The sequence below is a fragment of the Diadema antillarum genome, unplaced genomic scaffold (assembly GCF_040938485.1).
Source record: "Diadema antillarum isolate AM-2024a unplaced genomic scaffold, OU_Dant_1.0 scf00000071, whole genome shotgun sequence".
NCBI lineage: Eukaryota > Metazoa > Echinodermata > Echinoidea > Diadematoida > Diadematidae > Diadema > Diadema antillarum.
The window spans coordinates 11,841,651-11,864,455 of NW_027270960.1; the positions used below are offsets into that span (position 1 = coordinate 11,841,651).

Genomic DNA, 22,805 nt, shown 5'->3' on the forward strand with positions numbered 1-22,805 from the left:
AAGAACGAGGGAAGACTGTGCGTTAGTTTCCGCGGTCATAGTGAGCTGCTTTGAATTAAAGATGTGCCGGATTTTCTAGAAATGAAAAGTTTTATCGAAGAACAGCACTGGAATATGGAATTCATCCTTCAAATAAATCCTGGCCGTGACACTGCCCTATCATCAGGTGTGAAGAGAGTTGCAGACGATTTCGTCTTTGAGGACTATACTCAGCGAATAGCAATGTCCGTCGTTTTTTGTCTAGTGACCATCGTTGGGTTAGTTGGGAATGGCCTGGTCATCCTTTCTGTCTTCTTGTCCAGGAAGCTGCGCTCTCCGACCAATTGTTTCGTGGTCAACCTTGCTTTCGCCGACCTGTTTACGTGTACGATCATCCCGTTTCTCGTGGTCGCGCTGCTTGCCAAAGATGGCTGGCCGCTGGAGGAGTGGGTGTGTGCAGTTACTGGCGCCGTCGTCACGATCTGCCCGGGCACTGGGGCGATTACTCTGGTCCCCATCGCACATAGCCGATGGTACCTCATATCGCAGTCTCCCACAAAGTTTCGGAGTCTCTACACGACGCGGACCATAGCTGTAATAGTCCTCTTCTCCTGGCTCTATACATCCGTTCTTGTCTTTGTCCCTCATTTTGCCGGATTCGCCAAGTTGGGATATTCAGAGAAGTATAAAACTTGTGTCCAGGATACCAGCTGGTCTAACTCTGACTACTATAGTCTTCTCGCTGCCGTTGCGGTGATTGTTCCTGTCTTCGCGGCTTTGCTCATAATCTATTTGAGAATATTCATTTACGTCAGACGTCACAACAAAATGATCAAGAGGTCGTTGTCAAGGGAACCATTGAGGTCAGCTAGCCCTACCGAACGAGCTGGGTGCGCCGATGACAATCTTAATCAGGATGCGGGTGACAATGGTTCATCGAACCAGATGGCCACTGACGTGCCCACTGCTTGCGAAGAGGTCGGACAACCCGGCCCGATGTCATCAAGTGCCGAACTGCAGTGCGAGTGTCACGTCAATCCCTCATATGCCCAGTCTGGTGACGAAGGAATACCTCCGGATGAGAACGACACACCTGCACCAAGAAATCAGGTCTGCTCTTCACACCCCTCTCCAGATGGGGAAGAGACAGTAACTGCCCTCGAGTCCCCAAAGAGGGAGGCGGTGGACGATCAAGGAGCCGATCATGCCGGCGTGGTCCTTGATCTCCCGCCATCGAAGATGCCGAGATCGAGGCAAGAGCGAACAAGCGATATCAGGCCAAAACATCCCAAGGTCTGCTCTCACCAAGTTGACGTCACCAAGCGTCTTGCCATGGTGGTCGTTGCGTACTTCGTGTGCCTCCTCCCGTTCGGTGTCTGCTGCCTTGTTTCATTCAGCGATCCGGCCGTACCGTGGGCAACCATGCTCATTATTTCTAACAGTTGCATTAACCCTTTTATATACGCTACCACTATGCCCACGTTCAGACAAGTGATGTCCGCCATAGTTCGCTGCCGTTGTGCCGATGTGCCGCAACCAGTTGGTTTTATTCGGAAGTGTTATAGGTCATGAATTAAAGGAGATTGAAACCCAACACATAAATTGAGGGAATTATTAATTTTATTAGTAGAACACATCATACAGCGAAGTTTGAGGAAAATCGGACAATTCGTTCAAAAGTTATAATGAAAGTTACGCTGCAGCCATCGCTGCCTTCGCTTGATGAGAAGGCGACAACAATTTGTGACGTCAAGTATAATGGAAAACTATGTAAGCAAATATATAGAGAAAATTCAACATATTTTCACTTTTCTGTATCTATTAAAGTGCACCTGACTCACCTCTTTCAGAAAGTAGGGAGAATAGTGTTACCTATAGAATTATGTCAGTAACAAGCCGAGGGAATGTGTCCTTTTCTTTAAAAAGATGGAATTTTGTGGCATTCTGTTCATGTTTTCTAAATATCATTGTACACATTTGGCCTCACGAATTGTAGTAGTCTTCTAATCCAGCCATGTCGACACTGAAACTTTCAAAATGTTATCTTTTTTCCCCCAACGGGTTCAATTGCTTTTCAAATTGCCTCAAAACTTTTGAGCGAATTGTCCGATATTCCTCAAACTTCCCGAAGTTTTGTTCTACTAATATTGCTGCATTCACTCAATCAACATGTAGAATTGGGTTTTATTCCCCATGAAGGTTTTAGATTGTCAAAAAAGAAGCAATTAAAAGAACAATAAAAGACAAAAGACGCAAACACATTAGTTCCAGGGAGGTCAAACTTTTTCCCCACGTCCCTGGTTTAAGGATCAAAATTTTCTTCTTTGTGAGGGCATCGGCACATTCAGATTTTGGAATTTCTTCAAAAAAATAGGGCAAAGCTGATTTATTCGATATTGATAAAGTCAAGTTGGTAAAATAACAACGATGAATACCAATACTCCTTTGTCTGTGGTAATCTGACGTCATCAAATACGATGACTACTAGAAGTGGAGACTAAATCTAAATAAAGAAAAGTGTCTGTTGTCATGGTTGTTGTGGCATCCGTAACTTTTTGCCAAAGCTGTGTTAAGAATGATAGATTTCGTATCGTACATACATTCAATGAAATGCACAGTTCTAACGCTGTATTTGTGAAAAATAGTTAATTCTTCCTGTGTTTATAGTAGGCCTACATTGCAAGAGCAAATTTTCCCGAACTGAACTCTTTGTATATACGTTACAACTCCATGAGTGTATGCTGTATATCTGCATGTCTTTTGGTTGATTATTCTCGTTCGCTGAAAACAATTGTCAAATAACAATGAGTTTGTATTCAGGATGACTCGTCGCTATAAGTAAATCCAACTGAGCAATGTTCAAACTTTGTCATGAAGCAATTTGAAAAACATGAAAATGTTATGTCAGTCTGCTAATAAAAACCATGCATTGCCTTGGTGTTGTACTTATCGTTGATATTGTTGTTTTTGTGGTTCTTCTTCTTCTTCTTCTTCTTCTTCTTCTCTCCCTCTCCCTCTATCTCTCTCTCCCTCTCCCTCTCAAACAAATAAACCAAAGCAACAAACAAACAACCCTCCTAAACTAATAACGAAAATTACGCTAAATCGTGACCAAAATAGATTAGGGCAATACCAAGTCTTTCTTTTAATTATAAATTACAAGTCATACAAAAGTGAATTAGAAAAAAATAAACAGAAGTACTGTTCAATCAATGCAGAGTATTGGAATCATATACAAACCAAAGTATCACACAGTTATAAATCGCAAAACGAATCCATATGTACGTAATTATAGCTGAATTGCATAATGTATTGCTTTCACCTAAGAAGTTCATAGAAAATGGCAAAAACGTAAATTATATCACTGCGTTATCAGAAAAAACACCATCCACCGCGCCGGCACCTTTAGGATACAAGACGAATAAAGTATGCATCACGATATACGATTATGTACAAACTTTCGGCATAACGAACCTTATTCATTTTCGAATAAGCCAGTTCGGAGAAAGCTAATGTGCACATTGGTACAAATTACCTTTCAGTTATCTCAGTTGGTTAGGCACTTTACTCAATTCAAAGCGACATAATGCAGCTGCTTTGCCCAACATAGCAATTTATGGAACTCGTATTCAAACAAAGAATGAACCTGTGTAGATGAAGTGACCAGAATGGTTCGTCAATCAACACTTTGGGAAGCATCCATTTCATTGTGCTGTTTTGAATACATTAACAAACTGTTTCTGTTAACATTGCCAAATACCAGGCTTGCTCTCAGGTGGATGTACTGGCAGGCACCATTGATAAGGATTACATGAATAATCATAACATTACACTGATACGGATGCTTATCTCAGTGAAATTAAAAACCAACCCGTCTCTCGGTACAAATTACCTTTTTCTGCTAATGCTCAAACAGGAACCCCGAACTGGCTTATTAAAGAACCTTCCGAATGACGACGCCCCCTCCCCCTTTTTCATTTTCGAATCAACGAACCTTCGGAATATTGAACCTTTGATATAATACCACAAAATGTTATAGGATCATCTAAGTATTTATCACTTTCGGATTAACAAACCTCTAGGTAAAATATAGGGAATTGGTGTATTTTGAAATAACGAACTTTCTGAATAACGAATCTTATTTCATTTTCTGATTACCGAACCTTCACCATTATCATGGGGCAGCAACCAAAAAGGCCTATCACCATAAAATTCACTAATAAGTCTATAAATAGAGAGAAGAGATTAATGTAACAGTTGTAATCCATGACTATGTGGGGACAGATGGGTAACTAATTCCTTGATGATAAACTGTAGACCTATATCGTTTTGTAGGATTTACTTTATGAATAAAAAGAAGAATCTTAAATGATAAAATGTTGAGATGTGAGTGATTACTGCAAATTTACTCTTGGAGTAATTCTCATTTTTATACACGTTAGATAATCATCAATCCTCTTCAAGAACATTGCCAAATTGAAAGAAAAAGGTTCTCCAATGTCACTCAGGCAGATTTTCTTAAAGTGTATACAAGCGTTCGAGTTGTCTGTGAAAAAAAAATCGGTTACTATACTCGTGATTCTCTCTCTCTCTCTTTCCTTTCTTTATGTTTTTATCTCTCACTCTCTTTCTCTCCCTATCTATCTATCCATCTATCTCTCTTTGATTACCGATGGAAACTAGTATAAAAACTCAACAACAATCACCCTCAAGCATCTTGCGTTCTTAATCTACAATTTCTATCGTTATACCGTCTTCATCATTTTCCCCTTCAAAACGCTCAACCAGATTATCCTGAAATTCGACGTCTTCTAGAATCACGCCCGTCCGCTTGTTCATCTTTTTCAGCTTGATGCCGCCTCTCCTTCCGCCACACGACGCGTCATGATTTCGCGGGGAGTTGCTCATCCCGCCAACTGAAATCTTTGCGTCGACGAGGTGATTTCTGTTGCCATGGTTGCCGCTTCTTCGCCCTGTGACGATGAGGACGCTGTTCTCGTCGATGTTTCCGGTTATCGTTCTGGTGTCGGCGTCCTTTGGGAGAGTGTAGACTCGCTGGAATTCTCTTTCGAAGCAGTTCTCGTTGCAGCCGCACACATGGCGACCCATGACCGTCATCCGGTTGCCATTTGTAGCGATGGTGATGTCTTCCGGATTGTAACCATTGACCTGGAGGCGTGCGAGTTCTGTCTTTGGCGTGTATTCACTCGTCCTCTCGTGGTTGCGAAATGCCCTCTGTAATTATAATACAAAGGGAAAATTTTAGACAATATTTTGATATCATATGCCGGTCAAGTCGTTAACCAGATTGTCCATAAGCACCTTCTCAGAATAATGTACACAATACAGAGTTGTTTTCATACAGCTATAACATCTATAACATAAAAAGATTATGTATGTTACTGCATTGTTTGCTGGTAAATGTAAAGCGTAATAATTATAAGATTGGCCTCGGTCAAAACAATATAACTCATTTTATATCAATGTATATACACATAGCAATTCTTAATTTACATGCAATGATGCAAATCCAGTATAACACTTATCTGTTAATATCATACGAACCCATTATTGTCTGATATTCTGACAAACTTCTCGCATGTACTCTATCGAGACTACAGTAAAATCCTCTATGGATGACTGGAACTGGGATTGGGGGATGGCAAAGTTTATGACAACCTGATAGAATAAGATATACATGTAGTTTGTGATGACCATACCTGATCCTGTCGAGCTGTCTGACGCCTCCTCCTATCCTCGTGTTCCCGCTGTTGACGCTCCATCTCTTCTCGCTCCCTTGCTCGTCTCACCAGCTCCCTCTCTTCCTCCTGATACCTCCTCCTAGCCTCCTGCTCCTCTCGCTCCTTCCGTTCCCTCTCCATGACTCTCTTCTGCTTCTCTGCCCGCTCCTCCATCTGAAGTCTCCTCCTCGTCTTCAACAAGGCTTCCTCCCTCCGGACAGCTTGCTCTTCCTCTAGCAATCTCCGCCTCTCTTCTTGTTCCTGGATCTCCTTCCTCCGCCGCTCGATTTCTTCCCGCTCCCGCTGGATCTGTCTCTGTCTCTCGAGCCGTTCCTCCTTGGTCTCCCGCCTCGCGCGGTTCCGTATCTCGATCTTCCGTTGCTCCAGGGCTGATCGCTCCTGCTTCAGTTTCGTCTCCTTCTCATCCAGCTGTTTCTCCTGTGCCATGAGCTGTGACGTAATCAGAACGACAACCAATAATATTCTAGCTGTCTCATTCAGTTCACTCAATAAGATCTACTGCTACATTGTTGAATAGTAAATAGACTGTGCTTGCCCACAAGCCGTTCTTTGAACATAGGTAAAATGGCCCCTTCGTGCGGGTGCATCTGGTAGAACTCTAATTTCATTTCATTTCATTTCATGCATTTATTTTGCAATGGATAGAAAATGTCAGATTTGTTTTGAAATTGCTGTAGAAATTAGCGGCAAAAAATTGAATGCATTTCCTCATTATTCCATTGTGTGCCACGATTATTTCCTTCCATGGGTATTTATGTGAAATTTACGTATATTTGACTCGTTGGCACAGAGGAACTTCTACAGTGACGTTAGTTCAAGAAACACAGAAATTATGTAGCATTCGCAGTTCGCAGAGCGTATTGCAAGTATTATACGGTGATCCTGAACTAAATCCTGCTGTATATCGATTTCAATTTCAATCTATTTTCATGTTTCTCATGAAAATGTCCCAAAAAGGTACAATAGTATGCAATATCAAATTACGTATAACAAATTAGGTGAAACTTTATCTGTTCATCATGAATGCCGACTACAGTAAATTTGATTTAAAAAGTAACATACAAGTGTGACGTATTCAATTATTATTTGAAGGTAGATGTATTGGTTTAACAACGTTACGTCCAGCACGTAATTATACTTCTAATAGCTATATCGAAAACAACACTTCAGTACAGACAACACGATTTCGTTTTGGCAATTCTGCATAATGCATGACATAGGATTTGCAGTTTAGATTACACTTACATATCATATAGTTCAATTGTAGCATACTGACTAAAAAGGTCAACCTCCCGTTCACATTTTGAAGTAATGGCTATATATTCAGCAATTGTTTTTGTCGTCAATCACGATGTTTATTGATTGTCTTTTCTATCAATTTACAGGGAATAAAACACTGGACGAACTATAAATTGTCAGCAAATATTACAGTCAAATAAAGACATAATCTCTACTAATATCATCGACATCAGAATCAGGAACATTGTTTTTTTTTCAAACCTATGAAGATAACCCACCATTATTGATTATAATTATCATAGTGGTTCATCATGGTGTAGCCATAAATTATAGTATGCATGTTACATAATAAAGACGTGAATACGTTCTCTTACCTTCTGATGTTCTTCCTCTGCTGCATTCAGAGATGGTGGCTGATGCTGTGAGCATCGTCTCTGATGATGCCTTGGTAGAAACTTGAGGAGATCGTTGCTAAGAAACGACCGTTGCCATGGAAAATACGAGAATAAGTCGTCGAACGGGTCGTGCTGCCAAAAATCGTCCATGAGTGAATTGAGCTCAGTTACACCGACAGGAGGCGCTATACGAACTGATCTAAATCGTCATGGGTAGCAATGAGTAGAAACACGAATATTAATGTTATCAAAGAGACTGCTATGAAATAGACAAGGATTTTTTTTTTTTGTTGTTCAGAGAACGAGTATCGTCTATAAGCGTTACAAGATACAGACCTAGGGCAGGGGTGTCATGGTGGGAATTTAGAATGCTAACATGTCTGGAGAATCTATTACAAAGAAAAGTTATGGTGGTACAGGTATGTTCGGAGATAGCTAGCTATAACTTGCTAACTGTACATAGATAAATAGGTGTCATGGATAGATAGAAAGGTGGATAGATAGACAGATAGATAGATTTTATATATATATATATATATATATATATATATATATATATACATATATGAATGATAGGTAGATAGATAAAAAGATAGATGATACAGTATACATTATATATGATTGACGGACAGAAAGAGAGAGAGAGAGAGAGAGAGAGAGAGAGGGAGAGATAGGGGATAAGCAAAAAAGACACACACACACGTATACACAAATACTTAGGATTATATTTTGCGAAAAAATGGGAGGGTCCCACCCAAGTAGGCCTATAGAAATTCAATATGTAATTATAAGGAGATACAACTGAATTGAAATGATTTCTATAACATTATCATTACTAAAAGTAAGAGGAACAAACTTTCTTAATATAATGTTGCCTTAAAAAACAAACAAACAAACAAAAAACAAACAAACAAACAAACAATCTTTGAACTTACCGCATGGGACCTGGATGGAGATTTATCCTCAGAGCATCACTGCCATCTATCATCAGGATACACCCGACAAGGACGGCAGCAAGCCTCAGACCATTTCTTCCCATCCTCAATCTCATCCTGATCGACGTTTATAGTATTCAGCGGAAGGATAAATTCCGTCTCAAAAAGGAACTATGAATGCGTCCACCGTAGAGGGGCGGGCAGGCGATATGACAGTATACAGTTCGTCCGTCGCAGCTTCTCAAGGAGAGAATCAATTTTAAGAACACCACCCGGACTAGAGTCAGATTAGCACAAATTCACACAGTTAAAAGTTTTGTGGCGCAAAACCGCGTTTCCGTTGCCTTGGTAGAAAATATATTGCTCTGTAGAGGATGGTGTATTTTCTCCTAGATATGGTGCGAGAGAGATGAGAAACAGTTATGATGAGTTGATCTGATGTCTTTTTCGAGAGAGAAGCATGTATGAATTCAATGTGTATGTAGGGCAGAATTTATATTCTTTGGCCTTTCTTTTGACACGTCAGCTAAACCGGTTGTTTTCTTTCTCATTCCCTTCGTTTTCGTACACGTCACTCCTAAATTCCTGTCATATCTGCTCACTGTGATGATGTGTACTTTCGAGTTGAGTTGAAGACCATGATGCAAATTTTCTTGTTGTTTTGGGTAAGTTATGACGTAAGGCTCCTCAGAACACTTTACTCAATAATACGTACGGGCCGGGAGTGCAATCCCTGCTGACGGGACATCACCTCATGACGTCATCCACTTCATTGACAGACGTTGACCTACATGCAACCACGAGAGGGCGGACTATGTGAAGGCCGCGATTGAGTTGCCGTGGAGAATGCTCATTCAATGAGCTAATGAGACGTACAAACTCTTCCTTTTCTTCCTTTTGTCAGCTCCTGAGGATTCTCAGAAGCCAGGACAGGGCAGCTTCTCATTCAGTGGCTGACGTACGTGTGATCAACCAAATTTCTTCATTTCTGTTAGTTTCACATACTGAATCATTGTAGCATTGTCCCACGCGTGTACTTTCGTGTTAGTTTATTAGCTACTAGACCTACTGGGTGGGAGGGGTTACCTACCAGCATTGTAGCAAGCAGTGCAGTGCAGTGTGAGGACAACGCAAGTGTCGTGGAATATTATCAATGCACAATACTTTGGCATACTCGTGAAATAGGCCCCACCACTGCGTGTCCGTACAAATACTACGGCGGCTCGCCTGTTTATACTCGTGAATTCAGCCCCACCGTGTGGCGTTCATCGGTAGATAAGCACGGCGGTGGGGCTTTCTTCCACAGTATGGTATAATACTCGTGAATGCGGCCCCACCAAACGGCGTTTACGCGAGATGCATACGGCGGTGGGGCCGATTTCCACAGCATAGCATCTTTCGTCCTCCCTTTCTCCCGTTTTTTCTTTGGTCTTCTACTTTTTGTTCTCGGAAGGACTCCCTAATGTCCCTTGACTAATTTAATGGCCAATTTAACCATAAATACAACCCTACCTAACCCTAAACCCTAACCCTAACCTAACCTTGCTTGCTAACGCACGGGTGCACGCGCACTGCGGTGGGGCCTATTTCACGATTTTGCCAATACTTTTCAGCGAAAGGATGCTAAGTAAATTTATAATACTGTCCTGTTTATGCCACAAAAACGCACCAGACTAACATTTGCATTGAATGTAGGCCTACCCCACCAACAAAAATATAGTCACTGTTTTACAGTAAATTTAGTCTATAAATCTAAATTAACCAGTGTTAACTGAGTTAGTGAGTAGGCCTAGCCTAGCTAGGCCCTAAATTAAATTTAGACCTCAAGTACCTGTGCTGTGATGATATGATTATTGATTGATTCATTGATACTGATAGGGTCCACAGTGTACAAAGGACCTTGTATGTAGACCTGTGACAGGTCTGCAAGTAAATTATTTAGGTAAAATTTAGTTGTGATTTTGGGACTGAGCGACCTGTGTGATCTTGATAATGAGTGACTGGAGATGCAGTCAGGCAGTGTTAGATTTTATGTGTACAACTGTGTTTGTAGCATACCGTAGTGATAAAGAGGAAGTTAACCAGCAATCAAAAACAAATTACCACAAGAACCACAACTCTTGACAGATAAATGATGTTCATTTTTATTTTTCTCATAGGAACCACACACATTGCAATGCGTTTTAAACTATAATTTGCATGGTATTATCCTTTTAAACTATGCAATGTTCATCTCTGTCGGTCATATCTTCTTCTTCTTTTCCTCCCTCCATTTATGTTGGAGATTGACATGTGTGGGTCGCACATAAGTGTTCAGTCAGGATTGTGAGCACCTTCTTATTAGATACATTTGTAGTTGATATATCACTCGGGCAGCAGAGTTTGATAGATTGACGTTCAGTCGATTAATATGGAGTTTGATAGATTGATGTTCAATTGATTAATATGGAGTGTGATAGATTGACGTTCAGTCGATTAATATGGAATTTAAAGATAAAATGGAGGGAACACGCATCAGAATATTGTAATTAACAGACTGAGGGAGGTTAGGGTCATATGGTAAAAGTGTGGGATAAGTAAACTGAAATAGAGTCTGGGTGCAATAGTCGTTGGAAGGAGAGGGATGGTCCAGTAGGAACTTTCTGTTCTGTTTGATGAATTCTTGGTGGATGCCAGTGGTGTAGCTGGAGGTACCGGTAGTAACAAAATGTACTATTGTCTCATCTCTCTCTTTGCATAGGAGGCATGTGGGGTCCACATCCTTCTCTATCTTGTGGAGTCTTTTTTGTAGCAGGTATGTGGATGTTAGGAGTTGGGCTCTTGCTGTCAGGGCCTGACAGATGATATGGGATGGAGGGTTTGAGGGGTAGAGTATCCTGTGATTGTTGTGAGTCTAGTGTATCTAGAATGCAAGTGAGGGCTTGAGATTGATCTTTCTGTGAGGTCCTTCTGTGTTGCTGTTTTGATTGTATTTTGAGGCGTTTCCATTGGGGGTATGGCATGAAACGGTTAATGAGATCGTTGAGCTTAGGCAGGTTGTATTTCATTAGAGTGAGCTTCAGAGCGGAGATGAATGGGGTGTTGCAGCTTACAGCATGGAGAAAGGTACGTCGCTCAAACCTTGTGTGGTCTAGGTTGAGGGTTTGGCCAAGTAGTAGGAGTTTTTCATGATCGATTCATCGTGAGATATGGTTTAGGCCAGTGAGGAGATAGATACTTTTGTCTGCAGCTGAAAGGGGTAGGCCGATTATCCTCTTGAAAAGATGTATTTGCGCCCGGTCAAGTTTGGCAATCATGCTTATTGATAGATGGTATATGGTCATCCCATAAAGCATGCAAGGGAGACAAAAAGTATTCTGTAAGTGTGCAAATAGTGTGGGGATAAGGCTTAGAGTATGGACTCCAACCCCAGAGAGGGGATAGAAGGTTTTGAGCCCTTTTGCGATGATAGTGTCTGTTGGGTCGAGCCGGGTTCCAGATTTCATAATCCCAAGATGCTCATCTCATCCATAGGAGGTCTTCTGTTCGATGATGGAGCCACCATTGTCCATTGCATTTGACTGTCGGATCTTTTCCCATTTATTACCACTATCACACTCTTTGAAGGGTTAATCTTATAGTGCCATCTGTCGGCATATGTCTGCATCACATTTAGCATCTCCTGAAGTTCTCTGGGAGTAGAGCTCAGTAATGCTACGTCATCCGCCAGAATGACTCCTGAATATCTGTTCAGTTTGTGTGCACACCAGCCTGAATAAGTGAATTCTGGTGATACCATTTTAGATTTTGGGAATATTCAAAATTATAGCATCACTGTGTGATGATCTCACATACATTGAGCAAATGTTTGAGTGAATTTGTATAGAAAACTTTTCTTGAGCATCCAAAGATGATTAATTTGTCTTTATAAGATAATTTCTTCTTTATAAAATCTCACTTTACAAAACTCTCAATTAGATACTCGCCCTTCTTTTGAAGTAATGAAAAGGTAAGTTTGGTGCTGCATGTATTTAGATTTTTTCTTTCTTTTCTCCCATTGGTTTTGCAGGCTTTCTGAGACATAATGAAAGTGACAAATACAAACGGCAAGCAGTCACAGCAGCAATCCTTTGAGAAGCCAAGCATTAACTATGAGGCCAAAATAAAAGTGCGGCGAATACCCAGCCAAAATGTTGTTCATCGATTGCGCCTTCGGGAAATCTACCGCCCCAAGAGACTTTCACACTTCACACTCACAAGGTCTTTTCACCAGAACATCTTTCCCAATTTCACAATTGTCAATGTGGAGAAGCCACCATGCTTCTTACGCAAGTTTTCCCCTGATGGACGCTATTTCATTGCATTCTCCTCTGATCAAACATCGCTAGAGATTTACAGATTTGAAGGTCCTGCAGCTGCCGGAGATTTACTGCAAACGCTGAAACCAAAGCAACCTGATGTGGTAGACGATGAGGCCCAGAGCATCCGTGGACATCTCTTTGAGCGATTCTTTGTGTTGCTACACACAGTGAACATTGCACCAAATGGTGAGCACTTGAATCGTGAATGCAGTCTGTTTACAGATGATGGGCGCTATGTCATTGTCGGATCTGCTGCTTACGTTCCAGATGAGCCCTATCCTCATTTCTATGATATGTACCGCAACAACGAGTCTGTCTCTCCAACTCATCGCTCCCCACTTGAAGATTACTCTCTACACCTGATTGATCTGCAACTTGGTGTTTTATGTGACACCAGGGCCTTTAAATGTGACAAAATCTTCTTGTCACACAATCAAGGACTGTACCTGTACAAGAACATTCTCGCAGTTCTCTCTGTCCAGCAGCAGACTATTCATATCTTTCAGGTCACTTCTGATGGACATTTTCTGGACGTGCGGACAATCGGGCGATTCTGCCACGAGGACGATGCCCTGGCTGTGTCAATTCTTCGACACGAGGCTCCAGCAGCCTCCTCGTCAAACGAGAGACCCTTCCGCGATGAGTGCATCAATTCCCTGAAGCATAGATTACTGGTTTATTTGTGGAAGCGTGCACATAGAGAGGGAACGCCCAGTGCCATGAGGCACTTCTACCAACACTTTGACTTCTTCAGGTGGCTCCGTATGTGGAAGATGCAATTACTTGATGAGGTGCACCTCTTAATCAAGTACGCAAGTGAGGATGTGGTGACGTTACGCATGACTGACCCCACCTCCCAGCCCTCTTTCTTTGTGGTGTACAACATGGTCACCACCGAAGTTGTCGCTGTCTTTGAGAATACATCGGAGGAGTTGCTGGAGCTGCTGGAGAACTTCTGTGACCTGTTTCGCAATGCGACGCTTCATGCCCACACCCAGCTAACGTGTTCTGCTTCTAGCAACGTGTATGCCAGACAGATTCAGCGCCGCTTCAAGCACACAATCATCAATGCAAAGTATGGAGGTCACATGGAAGCAGTCAAGAGACTCTTGGCTCAGTTGCCAATTAGTTCCCAGTCCTACAGCAGCAGTCCTTACTTAGACCTGTCCCTCTTCAGCTATGATGATAAGTGGGTCTCAGTCATGGAGAGACCAAAGGCTTGTGGAGACTATCCCATCAGGTAAATTAGCCACAATATAAAACATTGGTTTTATTACTACAGAATGTTCATGGTATGTTGAATAATCATGAAGTTTATTACTTGTGTGTACCAACATTTCTATTTCAGCTCTCAATTTAAGCAGCTCAGTTTTTTAGAAAGAATTGTTTGCATTTGAGGTTATTGAATGCTGGCATTTTTTATTGATACTGATATTTTGTAGAAAGGGAGTTGCTTTCAGCCCTCGGGTTCTAAATTCTTATGTAAGAGTGTATGATTTTCTTAAATCACGTGGAAGGTACCTGTGTTTAACATGTCAAATGATTACAACCTTGAAAGAGTGATACTACCTCAAAATTTATCCAGAAATGATGCTCTAATATATTGCTCTGAGATTTACAATTATACTCTTAGCTCTGGTCCATATAAACAGATGGTGTGTTGAAAGTGAACAATTTTAATTGAAGCTATGATAAGGAATACTTTATTTGCTGGCATTTTCTTTGGCCATCTTTCCAAGGTTTTATGCCCGTGACTCTGGTATCCTCAAGTGCAAGATTCACGCTGGCTTGGTTGGTCGTCCCTCTCCCCCCTCTGCACGGCGTCTGGTGGCCTTCACCTTTCATCCCTACGAGCCCTTTGCTATCTCGGTCCAGCGCACCAACACAGAGTATGTGGTCAACTTTCACGTCCGGCACCAACAGGCAGACTGATGCGATTTCAGCAGAATCAAAGTGATTTTGCTTTGCACTAATCAGCTGTACGGAGAAGGATACAACATGACTGTATTTCTTTAAGAGACATATTTATTCCACTTCTGTACTAAAGGTGGAGTGATAGAGAGACAGCACATTTTCTTTTCTTTTTTTTTTTGCCTCTTCTCGTGAGGCTGAGATGATTGTTCCCTGAGACAGTCATGACAGTACATGTATTACCAAAAGTTTGTCACTTTCTTGCCCATAATTATGACTTTGTAAGCCTCACTGTTGGCATACTGAAAAGGAACAGAATGTACTCAGTATCATTGTTTCATTCATCCTCCCAAGCACATCTCGCATATTTTTTTTGATGTTCTGTTTTCTTGTTTTTTCTCTTAACACGTCATGCCCCATTTCTTTAACTACCAAGAGATGGTGTTGTTATTCTTCCTCAAAACACCCATAACAAACCTTTCTTGAAAAAATAGAAATGTGCAGTTGGAAAGTAATTGAAGTGTATAAATCATGCACTCCATTTCTTTGTCCATGATATGCCAAATCTAGACATATGGGCCCGAATTCATGAAGGTGGTACAATTGAAACCATTGTTTAAACCATGGACAATTTGTCTGGAGCGCCAAGTGTCGCATGGCCTATTTCATTACGAAATCGGTCATTTTGTTGACGAAATGATCAAAATCAATCATTTCGTTGACGAAATGACTGATTTCGTAATGAAATGGGCCATGCGACACTTGGCACTCCATACAAATTGTCCATGGTTTAAACAATGCTTTCAATTGTACCACCTTCATGAATTCGGGCCTATGGGGTGGTGGTGACGGGGGAAGGGGGAGTGATGTCTGTTTATCATGATAGGGACAACATTATAAATCACAAGCCAGAGACTTTCTCACTGAGATTTATAATCACTACCTGTAACAGTAATATTACTGTACGCCACTGTGCTTTGCTCATTGGTATGATGTTTGCCATTAGGTGAGGCTTTCACACAAGTAGCTCTCTGGACCACTATCTAAGAATGCTCTTGAGTTTAGATGTAAGCAGGGTGCCAGAAGTGTTAGGTAAGGGTAAACTTAGTGAGTATGTCTCCATGCAGGGCATTTGTTTAATGATTGAAAGTGTCTTTACCATTGATAATTGTACCAAACTCACAGTTTGTCAATACTCCAGCAGCACAAAATGTCATATAACTATGTTATTTTGTTGATGTTTTTGTACACAAGTCCTTCAATAGAGCAGTTGTTTGGGCTCAGTGGAAAACATGAGACATTCCCTTGGTTGCCTGCTTCTAAACATTCAATGATTCCTTAGTGGTCATGTAAAACAACTTTCAAATCAAATGAATAGCAAATTTAAAGGGACATTCCAGACAATTTGTATGGTTTATATTATGTAGTAAATTAATTGGTACTAGTTCCGTGTATGGGTTTGTTGTGGTCCTTGAGCAGACAAGCCAATACTTGTATATTAGATAACACTGAACAAGGATGATCAAATAGGAAGAATCACATATTGTAGCAGTGTAATTCCATTACAAAACCACTTTGCTGAACAAATTCACCTGTGTAGAATTTATGCATGCTTTCTTCTTTTATTCTGCTTCCATAAGCATTCAATCATGCATTCTTATGCTATGTAATCATCCTTGTTCACTGTGACTTGTTATGAATTTAAAAAAAAAAGTCTTATTCCGTATCCCAATCACTGCAACTTCTGTACCTCTGCATCCAGTATGACCAAGTTATGCATTGCAGATATTAAAATGCAAAGGTGTGAAAATCATCCAGAGGTCTCCTTTAATGAAAATTTGACAGTCTAGGCAAATTCTTATAGCAGTATTCAGGTCATTCTCAGACCATGTGCTCTTACACATTTGATGTCCACTATTAGTAGCTCTCTATGTGGCTCTCAGTAAATAAAAATTACGGTACGCTTGATTTCAGTGGAAGACCATGCATGCAAACCATTGAAACTGTTATTGTGGTATGCATGTGAAGGTACTGAGAGTTTAGGTACACATATTTTGTGTGTCCACACTGTAACCAGCCTTTTCATCCATAGCGCCCTCTAGTGTTGAGATTGTGTTGACAGCTATTGATTTCAGTTTGTGATAGGTGATAGGTGATTTTTGTAAGACAGCCACAAAATGTAATTCATTGTCTAACATTCTTCATTTTTCATTTGAATGAAACAGAGGGATGAATGTAGAGAATAAGGAGTAGAAGGGGGAATGTAGATTTCTATTCCTCTGTCCCTTTATTTTCTTCAGAGAAAGTGAAATTTAGAAATGAAATACATGTAGTGTTATGAATTCTGGATACATGATGTACCTGTGTCCCTCCATCAGTGTAAACATACCAATAAGAAGTCCAGAAGATTGGATATTGATGCTTTCCATCCAACTGCCCATAGAAGAAAAAAAAAAAAAAATGGACACTCCTTCTTCCCTGCCAAATCAAGGAAACCAAAATGTAATTAGCGTAGAAGTCTTTGTGACTCTACTGAAAACAAGATTTCAATTATTTATTGTGTAGTGGGATTACTTTTCAACCAACCATCAGATTTCATTTGCTGTGTACATGCAGGTTGTTGCTTGGAGGATATTAAATCAAAACATACTCAAAATCTTGAGTAAGTCAGTGATGGAGGGGGGAGTGCACCGAGGGCCTCTTTATTTTTTGTTAAAGCAAAAAGAAATGAAAAGAAAGATGGGGGGGGGGGGTGTGTGCCTTCCTTTAATTTTGTAAAGGCGCCTCCCCTCTACGGAATTCCTGGATCAAACCCTAGTAGTCTTGAAAATCCTCAATCGAGATCAGTACATGCACATTTGATGATAAAGTGCACAAATTTGTATTTTCTATGTTCTGTTTGTTTTGTTTCATATCTATGTTTCTTGTTTGTATGTGATACAATTTTGTAAACAATATAAACCAACAATGGCACTTGTCATAGATTATTAGTATATGAGAAGATACAAGATATGGTAATAAAAACAGTGAACAACCAAAATGGATTGATGTGCCCTTTCACGTCGTTGGTTTTCATATTTTCTTCTATACCAAAGTGCTAACAAGCTATGCTAAAAAAATAAGGATGTACACTTTTTATTTTACCATTTCATTATTCCAAATCCACAGACTACATACATTAAAAAAACAACAACAGCTCAAACTATGGAGAAAAATCTCCTGATTGTCTTAGAGTGTCCTTAGTTATATTAACCCTAGTTATGTCCCACCATATCCTTGTGTTTAGACTGTGATTTGAAGGGAGCACTACAATCTTGGACTTGTCATCACAGGTTGGATCTAGGTACATGTGAAGGTATACTCTCTAGCTCCACCAAGCAGCTCGTTTCCACCCACTCTTACATGCATGCTAATAAAAATCGTCCATGTTCCCATGTTTTCTATATTCCCATGTAAAACCTTTTGTTTACATCATCAGCTTCCACCTGCGCAGCGCCTCGCCCAGCACAGCATGCGCTTTAAACCTCGTACTACATGTACTTCTTTATTAGTGCGCATATAGTGCGCATATGCAAACGTACGCGCAGCTTGAACTTCCATAAGTTCATTGACCCTATCTGCAAAAAGATACAAAATCCTTTAAAAATCCCAGATTCAATGCCAAACCATCAAACTCTAACCCTAACCCTAACCCTAACCCTAACCCTAATCAAAAACCCTAACCCAACGTTTTTCCCATAGGTTTAACACGCGCCATGCCCCAATCTGTGCCGTCTTTAAAAAAAACGCACCCCGATCCCACTTTTTGTCCTAAGTTCCTTGAAGAAATGTCAATACCAACTGTGAGTGTAGTCAGGGAGGTGACGTCTCACCTCCCTGGTGTAGTCAAAGCCAAAAAATCATGAGGAAACAGCTTGTGCTTCTCGCGCTAAGCTCTGCGCACGCACGACGACGATGCAAGGTCGGTGATGTTTACATCCATTGCGTAGTGCGCTCATTCATCGCGCGACGCGTTTGTGAAATAATGGTTGGACGAGTTGTTCCGTAACACGATACGAGCTAGACAAGGGTATACCGGGTGAATGGGCGCTGTTGCTATTCTCGAACATTGATTGGCCAGTCGAATTTTTTCTTTCAAACGACGCGGTTCAGTGATCCTCGTGTGTGTGGGTGTTCCAATTTCGCTGTAAGTACACTCAGATATTCATAATTTCTTCCTCCTCGGTTTTCTGAGATTATAAATTCTATCCTATGAAATTAATCGCTAGCGTTGATACTGAATGTTTAATCTTTTATGACGATTTCAAGCGTACCGAATTAGGTCGTACGTCACAAACATACCAAGCGTAGTATTGCTCGAACGTCACAAATACGTATACGCTAGCTCCATCTCACAACATTGCATGCGGCGCGGCACGGTGAAAGAGCCGGGTGGTGCGTTGTGTGTATGTTGTGGTCAGTGAGAATGCCGGTGATCTGTACACAGAGAAGGGCCTTCATGCCGTCCAGATAGAGTGAGAAAATAAGGAAATACAGACATAAAAATATACATCTAGAAGGTGGCGACGAAGATTTCAGACACTTGCAATTTGCAAATTCGAATGATTAATTGATATTGCAGCAGTCCGTGCAGTGGGAGGAGACAGTACAAGTAAAAAGTAAGAAAAACATTTATTTTTCAGAGGGAGGGCGTTTGCTTTTGGATGTAGACGTCTGTAAAATTAGTAGACAGAGAGGCAGCAAAACAACAGACGCACATCGTGAATCCGTTGATAGGCGGGATCACTTTTCTCCTCTCATATAGCTTGTGCAGTCTCCCTTGTTTACCCTTCTAGAATTCTACAATCTGCTCTACTACTACGGTACTACAGAGGGTAACATTTATGTGGTAATAACCAGTTCATCAATATGGAACAAGATCGCGCCCCCTGGCCCTGCTCCCTGGTGGTAGCTGGCTTAATATTGTGGGAGTGACGTTAGACAATTGAAGTTTGCCCCTCTTTACTGGACTTTAGTAGGCCTAATTGAAAATTAGAATCAGATTCCTTTCATAGGCTGGTATTACTGGGCTCCACAGTACCACTACCAGTATACCAGCCTATGGAAAGATGAGGCAGGCTATTCACCATTTCATTTCCCAAAATAATGGAATTTGAAACTTCTTTAAAATGGAGGGGAAATGGATTTCTACTGTACTAGTGAAGTCATTCGAACCCCCAACATTTCTCAACCAGGCATTTAAATTCTCACTCTCTATGCTTGAGTGACCAGCACCTTGTCAGACATAGTTAATGTTTACGCATCTAGACATCGTATGTTTCAATCAAACCACATCATATCACTGAAATTCTATGAAATTCCACCCGCGTAAGGAAAAATGCAGAAGATTCAAATGGATCTGAACCACAAATTCAGTGATTGATACAGGAAATTTGCAGCTGTTATTGTCACACTGGCTATATTCTTTTTCAAGTGACTTCAGCCATGCAATATTTTGTGACATTTGCAAAAGAACCTATTCAAATAGCTTGGCCAGGTTTAGGGAGTTAATATTCATACTACAGCAGCAGCAGCAATGCAGTATTAAATCAAAACATTCATTTTTCATCTTGAGTGTTAATACAAATGTAACATACCTGGTACTCTCCTTTGTTTAAGCTTGTTCTGGCACAATTAAATGTTTGTTTGTATGTTCGCAAATTTCTGTGAGGCTGCTGAAAATGGAACTGCATGCTTAATGGAAGTGAATAACATGGCAATGAAAGTGTTCAAGTGAAACTTTTTATTTCTTTTTTGTTTTGTTCATGCCCCGCCTGGAGTTCTCGTCAGTGATAGTGGGCAAGTTTTACGCTTGGGTAGCACAGCTACATAGGGTACTGTATTTGTGCTTGTTGTGATTTTGCACCTGACTTGTGACAAAAATTGATGTATTTTAGTTTACTGATCTGCTCTCATTCAAAAGGGAGGGTATAGTGTATGCGCCAGGCTCAATTAAAATGCACATAAATTAGTTTGCAAAAGTGAAGAATCATCTATGCAGATATTTTACTATAGCGTTGAACAATACCAAACCTTGTTCTGTGTATTCAGTCACTCCATAACTGTTTTAATATGGTGTGACTATATTACACCTTGTATCAACATGTACATGTACAAAATTACAATGTACTCGTGACAGTTCCGATATAACGATATTATTCCAATGTCTTCTACATCAGGTAGGTGTAATACATAAATAAAAAAATTGTCTTTCTGTTTAATTATTGCATTATCTTTTCAGTCTTGGCCACAGATTTGAGCTTGAAATGGAACATATCCCCGTTGCATATAAAACAAAACTAAACAAAACAAAACAAAACAAAACAAGCCAGCAATGCATACAAAAACTACTAGTACATGTGTAAGGTATTAGGAGCAAATAGCCCGGATTCCCAGGGAAACCTGGATGATTAAGTTTGTGTCCCCCTCTCTTCCCCCTACCTCCTCATCTTGTCTGAAAGATGAGTGTACAAGACACAAGGGCACCAAGAACATCCTTTGCTCAAATTAGTCATGACTTGTGGGAGGTTGTTGAGAGTGGAAAATATGCTCAAAGTACACATGTTTTCCCAAAGCAAGAAGTTAGTATAAACTTAATCCCTTGAGGTTACCGGTGAATTTCCTATTAACAGCTTCTCTTAATGCCGTGATTGATCAGGCAGTGTGCAAGTGATTACCTTCCTACAGTCTGCTATGCTTCTCTTTTCAAAACAAAACAAAGCGAAGTGATATTTTGATTTTTGTTTCTGAAGCATGGTACAAATGTATGCATAAAACATTGGTCACCTGTTCTTGATTTTCATCATACTGTTGTACACCAGTTACACTATCAAAATATGATATTGCAGATGTCCCAACAACACATCAACATACTTGTACAAATAGGTTTGATCTATTTGATTAAAGAAAAACAACAACAAAACTTTATTGCACCACTATTTGGATTATTTAAATGCATACCCAAAGTTAGTTTACATTACATGTAACATTCTATGATTCTTTCTTGAGAAAGTTCAGGAAATTTGTCAGGGGAAGAAAGTAACTGTATGTTTTCTCTGATGTCAGACAGATGTTACTTGCTTTTTTAATAGCCAAGTGCATTGGTATTAAAATGGTTGTGCTGTATTAAGTTGTACTCAGTTACTGCATGCACTAACAGCGTGATATTCAGTTTTGTCTTCATTTTCATCAGCTAGGGTGACATTACTTGCACTCAAAGAGTACAGAGTACAAACTGAACAATGAACTCATACAATATGCAGACGTTCTCTGTCTACATTGCTTGCGTTGCATACGTGAACTTTTGCAGGTGTGGTGTGTGTGCGTGTGTTAGCCTGTAGTACAACATGTATAATTGCGTCCTGTCAGTGATCTTTTTGTAAGTGTACAATTATATCAAAATCTTCCCCAAGTGTTTCGGAAAGAAGTATTCTGATGGAAGTCAGTTGAGAGGAGATTTTGCTGGTAACTTTTCTCTGTATTGTCAATCTGTAGAAAGTAAGGAGTGGCAAAATTGTTGCTAACATTTGCTAACAGTCACTAATAGTCGCCACCTGTGTTTCGCAAACACTTTCGCAAACATTCGCTGAAGTGTTGCTAATTGTCGCTAAACATCGCTAAAAGTCGCTAACTGTCACTAAGGCTGCGTTCACATAGAAGTATTCGATATTCGGTATTCGCTATTCGCTATTCGCTATTCGAGGACCGAATACACCATCACCCGCACCGTCAACTCACCATCCCATGTAGTGAGGATTTCTTCCTCCTATACATCGCAGCAAATCTTATTAACAATTTCTAAACTGCATCAGAATGTCAGTCTACATGCTTATTTTTGCTAAAGGTCAAATCCAGACCAAAATTGTCATTATTTCATAAACGAGAGACGGTATACGCTGCAAGAAAATCGAACAAGCTCGATTCCCACTTTGCTACACTTTTCGCAGCTATTCGGTACTTTCGAATAGTGCCCTCTTATGTGAACCGGTGTGTGGAAATCCTATCGTTCGATTCAAGCTATTCGCGTGCCCTCGAAAAACGAGCCCGAATACCCGAATTGTATACTTCTATGTGAACGCAGCCTAATGGCAGAAGCGAACCTTGATTTTTCGCAAACATTCGTCTGAAAAGTTGGCGAATCTCAAATTCGCTACATTCGCAAACGTTCGCCGCTCAATGAGATACCAGCTTAACAGTAGAAACCAG

The 22,805-nt window shown here is 40.5% G+C and overlaps 1 protein-coding gene across 1 annotated transcript; it reads left to right on the top strand.

The window, feature by feature from the left end:
- The first annotated feature begins 9,199 nt into the window (after positions 1-9,199).
- Positions 9,200-14,582, top strand: LOC139716934 (DET1 homolog). The gene is made up of 3 exons (XM_071628459.1): positions 9,200-9,268; positions 12,359-13,890; positions 14,390-14,582. Exons 2-3 carry the CDS (start codon positions 12,374-12,376, stop codon positions 14,580-14,582), a joined length of 1,710 nt encoding a protein of 569 aa, XP_071484560.1. The 5' UTR covers positions 9,200-9,268; positions 12,359-12,373.
- The last annotated feature ends 8,223 nt before the right edge of the window (positions 14,583-22,805 follow it).

Bases quoted from the DNA above. Each gene is read 5' to 3' on its own strand.
- LOC139716934 (XM_071628459.1), top strand. From the start codon at position 12,374: ATGAAAGTGACAAATACAAACGGCAAGCAGTCACAGCAGCAATCCTTT. The intron at 13,891-14,389 runs GTAAATTAGCCA...CATCTTTCCAAG, and splicing joins TGTGGAGACTATCCCATCAG to GTTTTATGCCCGTGACTCTG.